Raw genomic sequence first — 13,409 nt, 5'->3', positions numbered from 1 at the left:
ATGGACGGCTCGGCAGGGGTTTTATAAGGGATGTGCGACGTGTGTTTGGTTGCGATCGTCTTTTGTTCGTGGAGGCAGCTCGGGCAGCTTCGGGCCAGCTGCCCGCACTGCCCTTCTGCCCACACCGACCATAACGAACGGAAAGAACGCCACGTAGAGCAAGTGACGCTTAGGGGTCTCATTCGTTGCTTCCGCCTCCTTCTCACTCCAATTCAATTTCCCATATCGTGATATTTTGAAGTATGTCTCGTATCGCACACGAGAAAACAAGAAACTCAAACTGATTTTCCCTTAAATGTAGATAAGTTTTTGGTTTTTGTAGCGTTTTTAATTTCCTTCCAAATTTTCTAACTTCTCCTCCTCCTTTTATCCCTTCTAAGAGGTTAATTTTCTTGAATATTTTGGTAAAAAAAAAAATTACCACAACTACTTCCTTTTTTAAGTTGGAGATAGAAAAACATAGTGTAGAACCGTATTTGTATCGCTCGGGCCAGTCCTTGTATATAGTCCTGTTGCGCTTATCACTAAAGCCTCGAGGTTTTAGCGCAACTGGTTTCAACATGGTATCAGAGAAGGTTGGTCCCGAGTTCGAATCCCGTTCCCCCCCGAAGGCCGCAAATTTGGCCACCGAATTTCCACGAATATTCCCCACGTGAGGGAGTATGGAACCGTATTTGTATCGCTCCAGTCAGTCCTTGTATAAGGTCCTGTTGCGCCTCTCACTAAAGCCTCGAGGTTTTAGCGCAACTGGTTTCAACACATAGAGACCCAACTTTGGACAAAACACCATATGGGAAAAGAAAATCACTTCTAGTATTACAAAAAAACTCCAAACATCAGTCAAAATGGTCATAGTCTGAAGCACACTCTACTCAATTTTAAAAGCAGAACATGACCTAACTCTAGAGCACAACAAAAAGACTATTAACTTTTTAAAGGTGGCTCAAACACTAATCAACTCTTGGGTGAAGAATAAAAGACTTAAATCGAGTTTGATGTTGGGCTTATTCCTATACTTTCTAAGTAGTAGGTCTGGGCGTTGTTATGAAGTAACGAAAAATTAAAGTATTTTGTTACTATATGCCTAGAGAAGTTCTAATTCATTTCTTCAACTAAAAAACCAAAGTGATTAAACTAAAAGAGTTTTCCTATTTCTTTTATATTGTTTTCGTATAAAAGTTTTACAACTTAGGCTTCTAGTAATTGTTTTTTATTGTCACGTCTTCCAAATTCTCAATAAATCGCGAGAAGGTGACATATACACCGTTTTTCTCTTTTACTAACAACACGTGTCACTCAAGACTCCCCTAGCCCCTCTCCCCAGAAAAGAAGCGTGGGTCAGTGTGTCTCTACGTGACCCAATCAAATATCTACACGCAACATCTGCCAGCTGATACGTGGCCCCATTATAGTGACTCCTCGCGCTTCACAGTTGTCCGCCGAATTTTCTGTCGGCTTTTCTTTCGTTTTCGTACCCCTCGCGTTTTTCCGCCTTTGAGAACGCCAACACGTGGCGGGCTCTGGCCGGGCCAGCGCGGAGAAGGGTTGATTGTCGGGCCACGTAGAGGGGGCTTGCAAGTCGCTTGGAATCTCGAGGCCGGAGGCCGGAGGCCGGATCCCTCACTGGGAGACACGTGGAGAGGTCTATTTGAATCTCTATCCAGCTCTTTCCGTTATCAGGGCTGCGGCCGAGACGGCCCTCTGAAGAAATAAAGTTGAAAAGGCTAGACGATTGTAGAATTACAGGAATGCCCTCAGAGATATCGTAACTCGAAATTGCTTGTTCGAGTATTCTTGAGGGTGTGATGGGGACTCGTTGGTCATTAGGGACTACGAAAATCTTTTCTGGTGGGCCATCAAATAATTTGGCACAAAAAAAAGAACGGATTTGAAGGGGGAGGGTATATATGTAAATAAATAGAAAAAAATATTTTATATTATTATTTTATTTATATAAATATGATATTATTGGTATATAAAAAAACTATTTTTAAGGAGTATTAGTGCCCTATCTTTACTTAAAAAATTATATCTACGGGAATTTTTTAATAAAAAATTACTTTTTTTTGTCTCGAATAGATTTCCTCCCACACTCCTGCACGCACGTAGCAGCAAAGGCAAATGCCTAATAGAGGCCCTTCATTGGGTATTTAGCATGAAGATTCAGTTGCGGAAACTTCCTCGGATCTTCGAACAAAAGCTGCAGAATATAATGGAATGATTCTCACAGAAGAACTATCATATCCATCTATTGGTCCACTACGTCTTCTGTGTCGGCAATTCTCAAAGGCAGCTCCTACCAGTGAGGATCCTCAAGCCGTTCTTAATTTTCCTAGGCTGGAGCTCGACGAGTTTCCTGAAAATTCCGAACATTCTGACGGCGTCCGGCCGCCTTGGTAGATCTCCGAGCTGTTCAAGGGTGCGAAGGAGGTCCTCAGAGCGACACGATAAGGTTAGCTATGAAGTTAGTCACTGAGTGATGAGCTCTATTCTGAGGCAATCGAAGAAACTGCGCTTAAATTTTCCCTTCTGCCGCTCTGCTGGTCTTCCTCATCGACAAGTGTGGGTGCCGGGAATGGCTTTATGCGCACATGTCGAACAACCGAGTTCACCTTTGAGAACAAAACTTCCAGGAGGGTAAATATCCCAGAACCGGAGCTCTGCCAGCCCGCACCTGGTGTGATACAAAGCTAAGCACTATTTATATTCCATGTCAACCATAGTTCTGCAAATTTGGATGTATAGAGTCGCCTCCGAATCGCCGGAGAGTGTTGAGTGGGTAACTGTTTTATGAGGGCACAAATAAAAGAGAAGTCCGTCGCCGGCAACCCCCTCATTTTTATCCATTCCACTCCAGCTTTCACCAACGTCGTAAAAATGGCGGTGACTGCGTCCTCGTTGCGAACCTCACCAAACACCGCGAAGGCGTAGCAGCTTAGAAAATCAAGAGATACTTCCTGACAGAGCATTTCTCTACAGAGCGATGTAATGAGAAAAAAATAGGTTTCAGAACGTGGATAAAATTTGCAATTGACTGTAGATCTCCGCCGGCCTCATGGCACGGAGATTGCCCCAAGCTTTTGCTCCATTTAATTAAATACTTATCTTCCCTCCACTTTTTAGTTTCTATCAATTTGAATATTTAGAAAGCAAAATTGGATAAAATCAATTTCTTTCGTGATATGAAACTCTGCGTGGTTCATTTTGGAAAGAGATACATCCATATGCCTCTTGGACAGCCCACAATTGATTTTTTTAATGGAGGTTGTGGGTGCCAAATAGCCTCTCAAAGGTGGTGAAATTGAGTAAAAATTAAAATTTTTGTTTATGGTGTAATTCAAAATAAGTAATTAAGTAAAAATAAGATCAAATAATACTTAACTGAAGGTAAAAAAATGTACACAATCAAGAAGAGACTAAGATTTTTTTATTATCGATGTTCTCCTAATAATAATCATCACTCAAGAATCCTTGCTCTTGAGAAAAATTCACTAGTTTTGCTCTAGTTAAAAATTTCAAAGAGATTAATTGGATTTCTTTAAGCCTTTTCACTAATTCACTAATCTTAGAGTACAAGAATGGAATATTTGGATCTTTGATTGAACTAGGAATGCTAAGAAATTTGAGAGATTTTGAAGAATTTGGGCAAATTAGCCTTTTCTCAAAAAGACTAAAATAGGAATTACAAATTTGAGAAACTTTGACGAAAACTTGGTACGTAAATAAATTGTTATTAAATGCCCTCCAACTAGTTTGATAGCTTAAATATAATATTCATAGGCAAAACATCATTCTTTACTGTTTACTAAAAATTGCAAAAATTATCGATCAATCAACTAAAAGGTATCATCGCTCAATCTTGCATAACAACTATATTTTTCATTTTCCTAAGACTAATGATCGATCAATACATCAATCAACCACTTTCCAGCCCTTTGCAAAATCGGTTGATCAATCACACTTTATAGAATCATTAATTATGTTTTACAAAATTGGACGGGGCAGAGTTCTTTATGATCGATCAAGCCCATGAGGTTGATCAATCATATGTTATAAATCTTGCTCGGTAGCATTCTATGTGATCGATCATGCCTATAAAGGATGATTGATCATGTGTTATAAATTTTGTCTAACTACAATCTGAATGATCAGTCAATCCTATATTGGATGATCCATCATGCTTATTGCTAGTATGAAAAAAATGATTTCTAAGCATGATTTGGATAATTTCTATGAGAATTAATCTTTCTAAAACATTTGTATGCATCAATAAAATATGAATTTAGAAAATATTGCTTATCTCAATGCTCCAATGCACACTTATACCTTATGATTAGAATTTGGTTGGTTATCCTCTTATAAAGTTAGAGTTCTTAAGATTTTTCTATTTAACTCTAACTCTAGGTCTTCAAGTCTATAAAGTCTCTTTGTAACTTAATTTTCAAGATGATTTGACACTTCATTTGGCATGAAGTCTTGGTAATGGAGTGGTTATTTCTACCTCTTCTCTTGATAGTTTGGTGTCACGGAGCTGATTTTGTTGCCTTGGCCAAATAAGGAGCAGACGTATTGAACAGTTTTTCATTTTTTATTTTTACTACAGGCTGCTATATACTTCATTAAAATAGTGTGGTTATTTCTACCTCTTCTCCCTCTTGGCTTCCTCCCCCTTCTTGGCCTTACTCCCTCTATTTTTTCCCCTTTGTCTTCTCCCTCTTGGCCTCCCTCTCTTCTCTCTCTTGGTGTACAGTTGGAGCACCACGTCCGTCGTCGTTATCTCCCGCCATTATCGGCGCCGTGAGGAAGACGACGTTGTGATTTAATTTTTCCTAAGTTAGGAAAAATTAAACCAGCGTTATAACTTCAATATATTTATTTTGTAAAATAAATCATCTTTTGTTTTTAATAAAATAATTAATTTTATTTCTTCAGTATATTTATTTTTAATTATTGTATTAAATTAGTAATTTAATAATTAAAATATTGTTAAAGTAAAAATTTGATCAATTATTTTGTTTTAATTATCCCATTTCTATAATTAATTAAACCAATGGTTTTAAATTTTGGGGTAATATATTATTAATTAATAATAAGTAAAAAATATATATTATGTTATTGATAAAATAATATATTTATTTATTTTTTATATTTATTTTTATTACTATAATTAAATTAGTGATTTTTAATGTTAAAATATATCTTATGTTATTAAAAAATTATTTATTTATTTATTATATTCGCTTAAGTTATTTTTTATTTTTTATAATTTATTCTAGTCACATGTAATTATTATATTAATTTATTATAAATTGTAATAATTAATTAATATAATATTGTATTTTATTATTTAGTATATTAATATATTAATAAAAAATTACTCATTCTCTTGTTTATATCATATTTTTCATTGTGGGACACTAACACTAGAATCTGATATCCAGTGCATTTGAATTCGTCTACAATAACCATTACAGTGTTAACAATGGACTTGAAATGAAGTTCAAGTGCATTACATAGTTCATTCAATTAGGCCGTCAATAGTGAATTATGTTGGCGCTTATTTGAAAACAGCAGGTCATCTACTCAGGTTAAAATGATTAAATTGGGTTTCAAACCGATTTTCCAAATCTTTCGCTTGAAGCCTCGCGTGGGACGCGTCTTTGCCTCTCGTGACCAAAATATTTTCCCTCATTTGCGCCCTGTTCTCCCTCTCGGTGTTCCTCTCCCAATTTTTTTTCTCCCGCCTGTTTCTACATCCCGGCTTCATCTCCCTTCTCCCTCTCGGCTTCTTCTACCTTCTCGGTCTTCCTCCAAATTTTTTTGCCCATTATGTTCTCCCTCTTGGCCGTCATCTCTTCTCCCTCTCGACTTCTAGCGCAAAGTCGTGCCATTGCTCAATTGCAGAGCCTCTCGACCTCCTTCTCTTTCCACTCTCGGCGTAATGTTGGAGCACCGCCTCCGTTGTTGTTGCCTGCCGGCCCACCGTTGCCTTCTGCCATTATCGACGCCGTGAGGAAGACAACGCTGTGATTTAATTTTTCCTAAGTTAGGAAAAATTAAACCAATGTTATAACTTCATTATATTTATTTTGTAAAATAATTTATCTTTTGTTATTAATAAAATAATTGTTTTTTATTTATTGAGTATATTTATTTTTAATTACTATATTATTTTAGTAATTTAATAATTAAAATATTTTTAAAGTAAACATTTGATCAATTATTTTGGTTTAATTATCCCTTTGCTATAATTAATTAAACTAATGGTTTTAAATCTTAGGGAAATATATTATTAATTAATAATACGTACAAATATATATTATGTTATTGATAACATAAAATATTTTTTTTATTACTATAATTAAATTAGTGATTTTAATGTTAAAATATGTCTTATGTTATTAAAAAATAATTTATTTATTTATTATATTCGCTTATGTTATTTTTTACCTTATTTTTTTATTTTTTATAATTTATTCTAATCACACTTAATTATTATATTAATTTATTATAAACTATAACCATTAATTAATATAATATAGTATATTATTAATTAGTATATTAATATATTAAAAAAATTTACTCATTCTCTTGTTTATATCATATTTTTCATTTTGGGACATTAACACTAGAATTTGTTTTCTAGTGCATTTGCACTCGTCTATACTAACACCTAAGGAAGAGTTGAAGTTAAATCAAATCATTGCCTTGAATTTGAATTCTAACTTCAACTTCAACTTCAATGTTGACTAAGGGGGGGTTAGTCCACAATGAAGTAGAATGAATTCCCCCCACATTACTTAGTTCATTAAAAAATAGCATTAGTGTAGAAAGACTTGAATTGAAGTGAGATTACACCATTTCATTCTCTCAGGCAAAAACGGGAGAAAGCTATTTCCCACCTATTTTGCGAATCATTAGTTTTCCATGCGCGTTGCTTCTGCCCACCCCCCCGCTATTCTGCTCTCCCTCTCGTCATCCTCTCCAGACGATCTCTGCTCTCTCCGCGATCGTTCAGCAAAGTATTTTTTCCTCCCTCTGCCCCCACCTCCGTTGCAGAGCACGGGAGGCTAAGCCTCTGTCGCAGAGCCCCTCGGCCTCTCTCTCTCTCTCTCTCCCTCTCTCCTCCCCCCCCCTCCGCAATCGTTCAACAAAGTATTTTTTCCTCTCTCTGCCCCCACCCCCGTCGGTCGTCCTCCCTCTGCCCCCACCTCCGTTGCAGAGCACGGGAGGCCGAGCCTCTGTCGAAGAGCCCCTCGACCTCCCACTCTTCCCCACCCCCCCGTCGGCCTTCCTTCCTCCGTCGCAGAGCACGGGAGGCCAGAGCCCCTCGGCCTCCTGACTTCTCTTCTCTCTCGGCCTCCCTATTTTCTCCCTCTCAGCGTACCGTCGGAGCGTCGCCTCCGTCGCCGTTGCCCGCTGCATTCGCCGTTGCCAAGCCCGCCGTAGAGGAAGACGAAGATGATGTTTAATTTTTCTTAAGTTAGGAAAAATTAAACCATTGTCATAATTGGTTTAATTATCCAATTAATTAAACCATTAGTTTTTCATTTTTTTAATATATTATTAATTAATAATATTTAAAATATATATTATGTTATTGATAAATTAATATATTTATTTATTAAAATAGTGAGTTTTAATGTTAAACTATATCTTATGTTATCACAGAATAATTTATTTATTTATTATATTCACTTATGTTATTTTTAACTTTTTTATTTATTTTAAATAATTTATTCTAGTCACACATAATTAGTATATTAATTTATAATAAACTCTAATCATTAATTGGTTTAATTATCCAATTGTTATAATTAATTAAACCATTAGGTTTATTAATTATATTCTCTTGTGTTATTTTTTAATTTTTTTATTAATTTTGTATAATTTATTCTAGTCACACGTAATTATTGTTTTAATTTATAATAAATTATAATCATTAAGTAATATATTATAGTTTTTCATTAATTAGGATACTAATATATTCTAATACTACATGTTAAATCACTTATAAGTGTAATAATCACGTTTATTTTTGTTAATTATATGTTTAGGTATATGTTTTATTTAAGTATATTATAAAAGATTACTTATTCTCTTTTTTATATCATATTTTTCATTTGGGGGGCACTAACACTGGAATCTGTTTTCCAGCCGCTTGAACTCGTCTATACTAACACCCAAACATGAGTTGAAGTTGAATCAATTCATTTTACTTCAATTCAATTCTTCACTTCAATTCATGTTCATTGTGGACTATCCCGCCATTAGGTAATTCACTTTCCCTTGCCCCTTTCTGTACGCCTAGATGTCTTTGTGTATGGGCCTAAGTTTCAAGAATAGTCCTTTGCCAAAATCAAATACAATTAAGAAGATGGATAATTTTCCTTTTCCAAAATAAAAGTTATTTTTTTCTCAGTAACAAGTCTAATCGTTGATCTCAATACTTTTCCCTGAAATTAAAATCATTTAAGAAAAAAGACTCGACTCTCATCTCAAATCGTAGAATAGACTAGTGGAACCCACGCTTGTAAATGTGGTAGACCAGGCATGGGAGGTAGTCGAGCTCGTCGGGTGGGGGAAGAGATGAAGACACGCATGGGAGGTTGAATGGATAGGTCGGGTTAGGAAGGAAGAAATAAACTGAGTCTATCCATGAAGTGGTAGGCCTGGTCGATCGAGCATATCTCAGTATCAGTCTGTGTCTTATCAATTCTGTCTGGTGCCAATCTCTATTCCTTCATGCAAGGGAAGGCAGGTGCATCAAGATGGAACTAGCCCTCGCTTCTGCTCCTCTTCTTTCGTGAGACAGAATCTGCTCAATCTGAATTACAACCAGAACCACAAGGTGCTGGAGACCGGAGAACTCCACTCTTACCTCCAAAGTGAAGATTAGTTTGCGACAGACTTCCGCAACCATTCAGCAAGGTAAGCCTGTTTCATTATCTTGAGCTTCTTTATACTCAAATCTCCATCTTCCTCTTTTAACAGACGGCCTCCCAATCAAGTAGAGGTTCCATACCCTCCATACATAAAAGAAACTCTCTACAGAGCCTCGAACCAGCAGACACTATTTCTGGAGCAATGAATTAATGGAAGAAAACCAGAGTGACCAATCAAGGAAATTTCGCTTTTTATCATTTCACCCATCTATTTTTAAAAAAGGGTATGAAACAGAATTTACCAGATTACTTTTTGTACAATTCTACCATCTATCATCCACTGTGCCGTCTGGGAAAATGGCATTGAAAGGACTGATGATTGAACCTTCGAAAGTACAGTTTTTACTGGTGACATTGACAGTACTCTGATGATTTCTTCTCTACCGAGAGCATCCAGTAAAAAATGTGCAAGAAGAATTTGTAAGCTCAGGACTCATGGTGTTACTGTAGAGATTCAAGCCTGGTTTGTCTTCTTGTTGACTTGATCATTCTAAAGAATCTGAAGCACCAACTCTTGTTTCTTCTCTTCCTGTTTTTTTTTTTCCAATCCTCATCCAATCGATTCTTGAGAGCAGCAGTCAAAGACTGGTTGTCGCTTGCCAACTAACTCCGTCCTCATCTACTCGTACAGATCTCCAGTGAGGCAGCTAAGAGACTCTAAATTCTTTCGCCGTCTTATCCTTCCCCCTGGACGGCTACCTGGCAACATCACCTGTGTTATTTGAGAAGAATAGGAAATTCAATAAAATTTAATTTGCGTCACTCGGAAAGGGATGTTCTTTGAAACCCAGTTTGGAATTTGGATTGTTCGCAAGTGGGGGAGGATTTTGAAAGTGGCTTCTTGGAAGTCTCAAGACAAAAAACTTCCTCAATTTAGACAGCTTCAACGGATTCTTCCAGGAATGAATTGCAATTCCTCATGTTATGTGAATTGCGGCTGGGTTAGTCCCTGAGGGGGTTAATAAGAATGATTTCACCCTATAAGAAGCATCTAGAAGAAGGAAAATTCAAAGTTAGCCCATGCCGGTCAATACAAGCTACCGAGAATAGACTTATTGAAACGGGAATTGGGAATCACCTGATTCACACGATTCTGGAGACTTTTCTTTCAGGTCACCCCCACCCTTAACTTCTCTTTCATTTCACTCCACGCCCCGCAATTTCCCATATCCATCCAAACCAAACCAAACCGGGTTCAATATCCCCTCCCCCCTGGGTCAGCTCCAAATTTGTCAAAACTGTTGACTTATTCAAACCTTGATTAATGCGAGGATTATATTTTAATACATACCCAATCAAATATTCGCATTAATATTTAATACCTGTCACATTTGTCCCTCCAGATTAAATAGTCCATTAATTAAATACTAATTGCGAAAATGAAATTCACGGGGACTAATCATATAAAAAGACTCATATACCCCTTCGGCTATTATTTATTTATAACAAAAACAAAGCATTTATGATTTCTGGAAGTTTGAACGGGTAAACGGAGTTGGGAGTTGGAAGGTTCAATTCAACACGTAAGGGCATTTTGGTAACTTTTCTTAAGACCTTTCCACGTTTGGAATGCATGTAAGCGCGGATCTACAAACACCGAATGTTCAGTGTATATGCCTTGCGTAAGGGAGGGGAGGGAGCCCGTCATGGTCCTATTTAAGGGTCACCATGTGATAAAAGTGACAAAGGGCATCAACAAGTAAGAAAAGAGAACCCAACTTCAGGTCTGATGTTTTTTATACCATATGAAGCTCATGAATAAACAGCATGGTGGGTAGAGCTTAATAGATTGCTACTATTCATTCAAGGTAAAGTGTCCCAATCCGGTTTAAGGGCCTACTACCTTTAAAATCAAAGAAAAAGCAAGTAAATAGTTTTCTAATGTGACACAATAGGGTCCTCTTTAAATCTTTATTGCAATCGGTAGCTATTGTAATCATGGTCCCAATCTATGAGACAAGTTGAGATAGTCATTGATCATGATCGGATAACATTGATAACGTTTCGTACCATGTTATATTCCTAGCCCTCACATCCTTTGAGTTTTCAAGATAGAAGCTGTATACACTGAGACTCGGTGTATGTACAGTGGAAAAGAATCTTTTTGTCTGAATAAATATGGCGAAAACATAAATAAAGAGTCAAGAAAGTGATAAACAAATTTAATGAAAATAATAAAAAAAGAGGCTAAGTTCGAGAAGAGTCGTAGATGTCAATTTTTATATTTCCGTCATCAAAGTCTCTGCTGATAAATAATGGCGGCGGCCTTCTCTTCTCCCTCTCTCTCGTAAACGATACCCCCGGGAAATGGCCAACCGCTCTCGAACCTGGGATCTCTACGGCAAGGTCTCGTCCTCGCCCCCGCCCAATCGGCGCCTCTGGCTGCTCCTCTCCCTCCAGCTCACGCTGATAGTCGTCGGCTCTTTCTACGCGTGCGGGTCGGTTTTCCGGCGGGCGAACAGCCTCGGCCGGCGCTGTCTCCCCCTCCACGGAAATATATCCGGTGGCAGTACTCCCAAGCTGAAAATGGCGATGGTGAGCTTGTCGGAGGAGCTGAAAGGAGGGAAGCGGAGCTTCCAGGGGTTGATGGAGATGGTGAGGAGCAACAAGAAGGCGTATGCGGAGAAGGGCGGGTACGATTTCATCGACGGTTCCGATTTGATCGATCATACTCGGCCGCCCAGCTGGAGCAAGATCCTTGCCGTCCGTTCCTGTCTCAGGAATTACGATTGGGTGTTCTGGAACGATGCAGTAAGTACGTAGATACAGGATTCATTCTTCATTTTTTTAAATTAATTTTTCCCCTTTTATATTATTTTTATTATTTTTTTATTTTCTTTTTTTTTGGGGGGGATTTGAAGGATACCTTGGTGACGAATTCGAGCATCTCGCTGGTAACGTTCTCTCTCTTAAACTCCCTATTCTCAATTTTCTTCCGCCGATGGCTTTCTCTCTCTAGAAGTTGCATGAATTGGACTACATGCCTAGCGAGCGTGTAGACTCCGGGGCCCACGGTAAGAAGTGGGTGGGGCTATTGCCACGTCGGGCCGTTCATTTTGGTCCAACTGGCAGTCGTCAACCTCGTACCGTGCTCGCTAGGGAAAGAAGAGAGAAGAGAGGACCGGCACCGGTTGGGAAATTACTCAGTTACCCTCAGAAAAATTGGGTCCCACAAATTAAATTAATGACCTGGTTGGGTTGGGGCGAAGTTTTTAATAACAGATTCGGATTTTTCCAGGAGAATATCCTGCAAGCCGTGATCGGAGATTCCGATTTCGATAGCTCGCCGGATTTGATTCTGACGGAGGACGTAACTGGCGTTAATGCAGGTACTCCATTTAATTCCTCATTTAATTTTTGAACCCGGTTCAATCAGTCCGTTGGACCCGATTTACCAAATTTACGGTTGCGTAGGAACCTTTTTCGTCCGACGGTCCAACTGGAGCCAAGAGTTTCTGGACACGTGGTGGAACCAAACATCGTTCGTCCGGTTCGGGTCGTCCAAAAGCGGAGACAACGACGCCCTCAAAAACCTCATCAGCGTCTTACCATCGGACGTGTTAGCGAAGCACGTTCGGATATCCCCCATGCAGTGCCTCTTCAATTCATATCCCTGGTTTCCTTCCTGGAAAACCGCCTATCGCCTCGTCACTTCCCCTTCCGCCATTTGGAAAGGTGAGACTTGGGATGAGATCTGTTACAGTGAGAAGCGTGTGATAACAAGTTTTTTTTTGTTTTTTTTGAATAATTGGTTTGGGTGTTACAGGTACTTACTCGTATGGGGACTTTATGGTTCATCTGGCGGGGTTGGACGAGAAGAGGAGAAAGGCGGCTGAGATTCTCCGGGAAATTCCGGAGGATGCTTAGCTCTCCAAATTGTATATTTGTTTGTAAATTTCTCGGGGGTTTTCCCGTTTCAGTTTTCTGAAAGGTTCGATTCTCTTTTTTTTTTTTGTTTAAAGTGTTTTGAGGAGTAAAAATTGTATATTCCTCGACAAAGTTAAAAAGTTAGTTCACATTTGGAAAAGAACGATCCAGATTTTTTTTTTTTTTTTACAGAGGAAGAGGTGGTCGTCCCTCCTCTTTCGGATCTGTTCTCCTTCCTCGAATCTCCATCTTTCCAGTTTCAGCCTCACCTCGCCCAGTTGGCCAGTTGGTTAGCTGGGTTTTATTCGTCACCTTCGTACGATGATGGGTTCTGGGGATTCCCCTCACTCTTTTCCGTCCATTCTCCTTCCCGGATCCCTTCTTCCAATTTTCCCTTACACCCCGTTTTGTTTCATGGGTTAGTTGGGTCTTAGCCTTTCTCTGATCTTACAAACCCGTTTCTCCGACAAAGAATCAAATCTAGATGAACCTTGTTAAACCAGCCAGTTTGGTCCAGGTTTCATAAGAGAGATTTCAGGAAATAATTGCAGCATCAAATTCACAATCGAGCTAACTAACTATCCAACTATTCGGTAG

The 13,409-nt window shown here is 38.4% G+C and overlaps 1 protein-coding gene across 2 annotated transcripts; it reads left to right on the top strand.

Moving 5' to 3' along the window:
• Positions 1–11,244: 11,244 nt before the first annotated feature.
• Positions 11,245–12,935, top strand: LOC137943486 (uncharacterized alpha-1,2-galactosyltransferase C1289.13c-like). Of its 2 annotated transcripts, XM_068788986.1 has the most exons (5): positions 11,245–11,696; positions 11,807–11,839; positions 12,184–12,274; positions 12,360–12,620; positions 12,712–12,935. In XM_068788986.1, the coding sequence occupies exons 1-5, from the start codon at positions 11,253–11,255 to the stop codon at positions 12,810–12,812; spliced, it is 930 nt and encodes a 309-aa protein (XP_068645087.1). In that variant the 5' UTR covers positions 11,245–11,252; the 3' UTR covers positions 12,813–12,935. The 2 variants fall into 2 exon arrangements, with proteins under 2 accessions (XP_068645087.1, XP_068645088.1); XM_068788987.1 differs by lacking the exon at positions 11,807–11,839.
• The last annotated feature ends 474 nt before the right edge of the window (positions 12,936–13,409 follow it).

The sequence above is a fragment of the Aristolochia californica genome, unplaced genomic scaffold (genome assembly GCF_029961685.1).
Source record: "Aristolochia californica isolate CCGP_79_NKW_82.1479 unplaced genomic scaffold, dmAriCali1.0.hap1 SCAF_11, whole genome shotgun sequence".
Taxonomy (NCBI): Eukaryota; Viridiplantae; Streptophyta; class Magnoliopsida; order Piperales; family Aristolochiaceae; genus Aristolochia; species Aristolochia californica.
The sequence above is the reverse complement of the archived record's forward strand: the minus strand, read 5'-3'. Positions and strand labels throughout refer to the sequence as shown.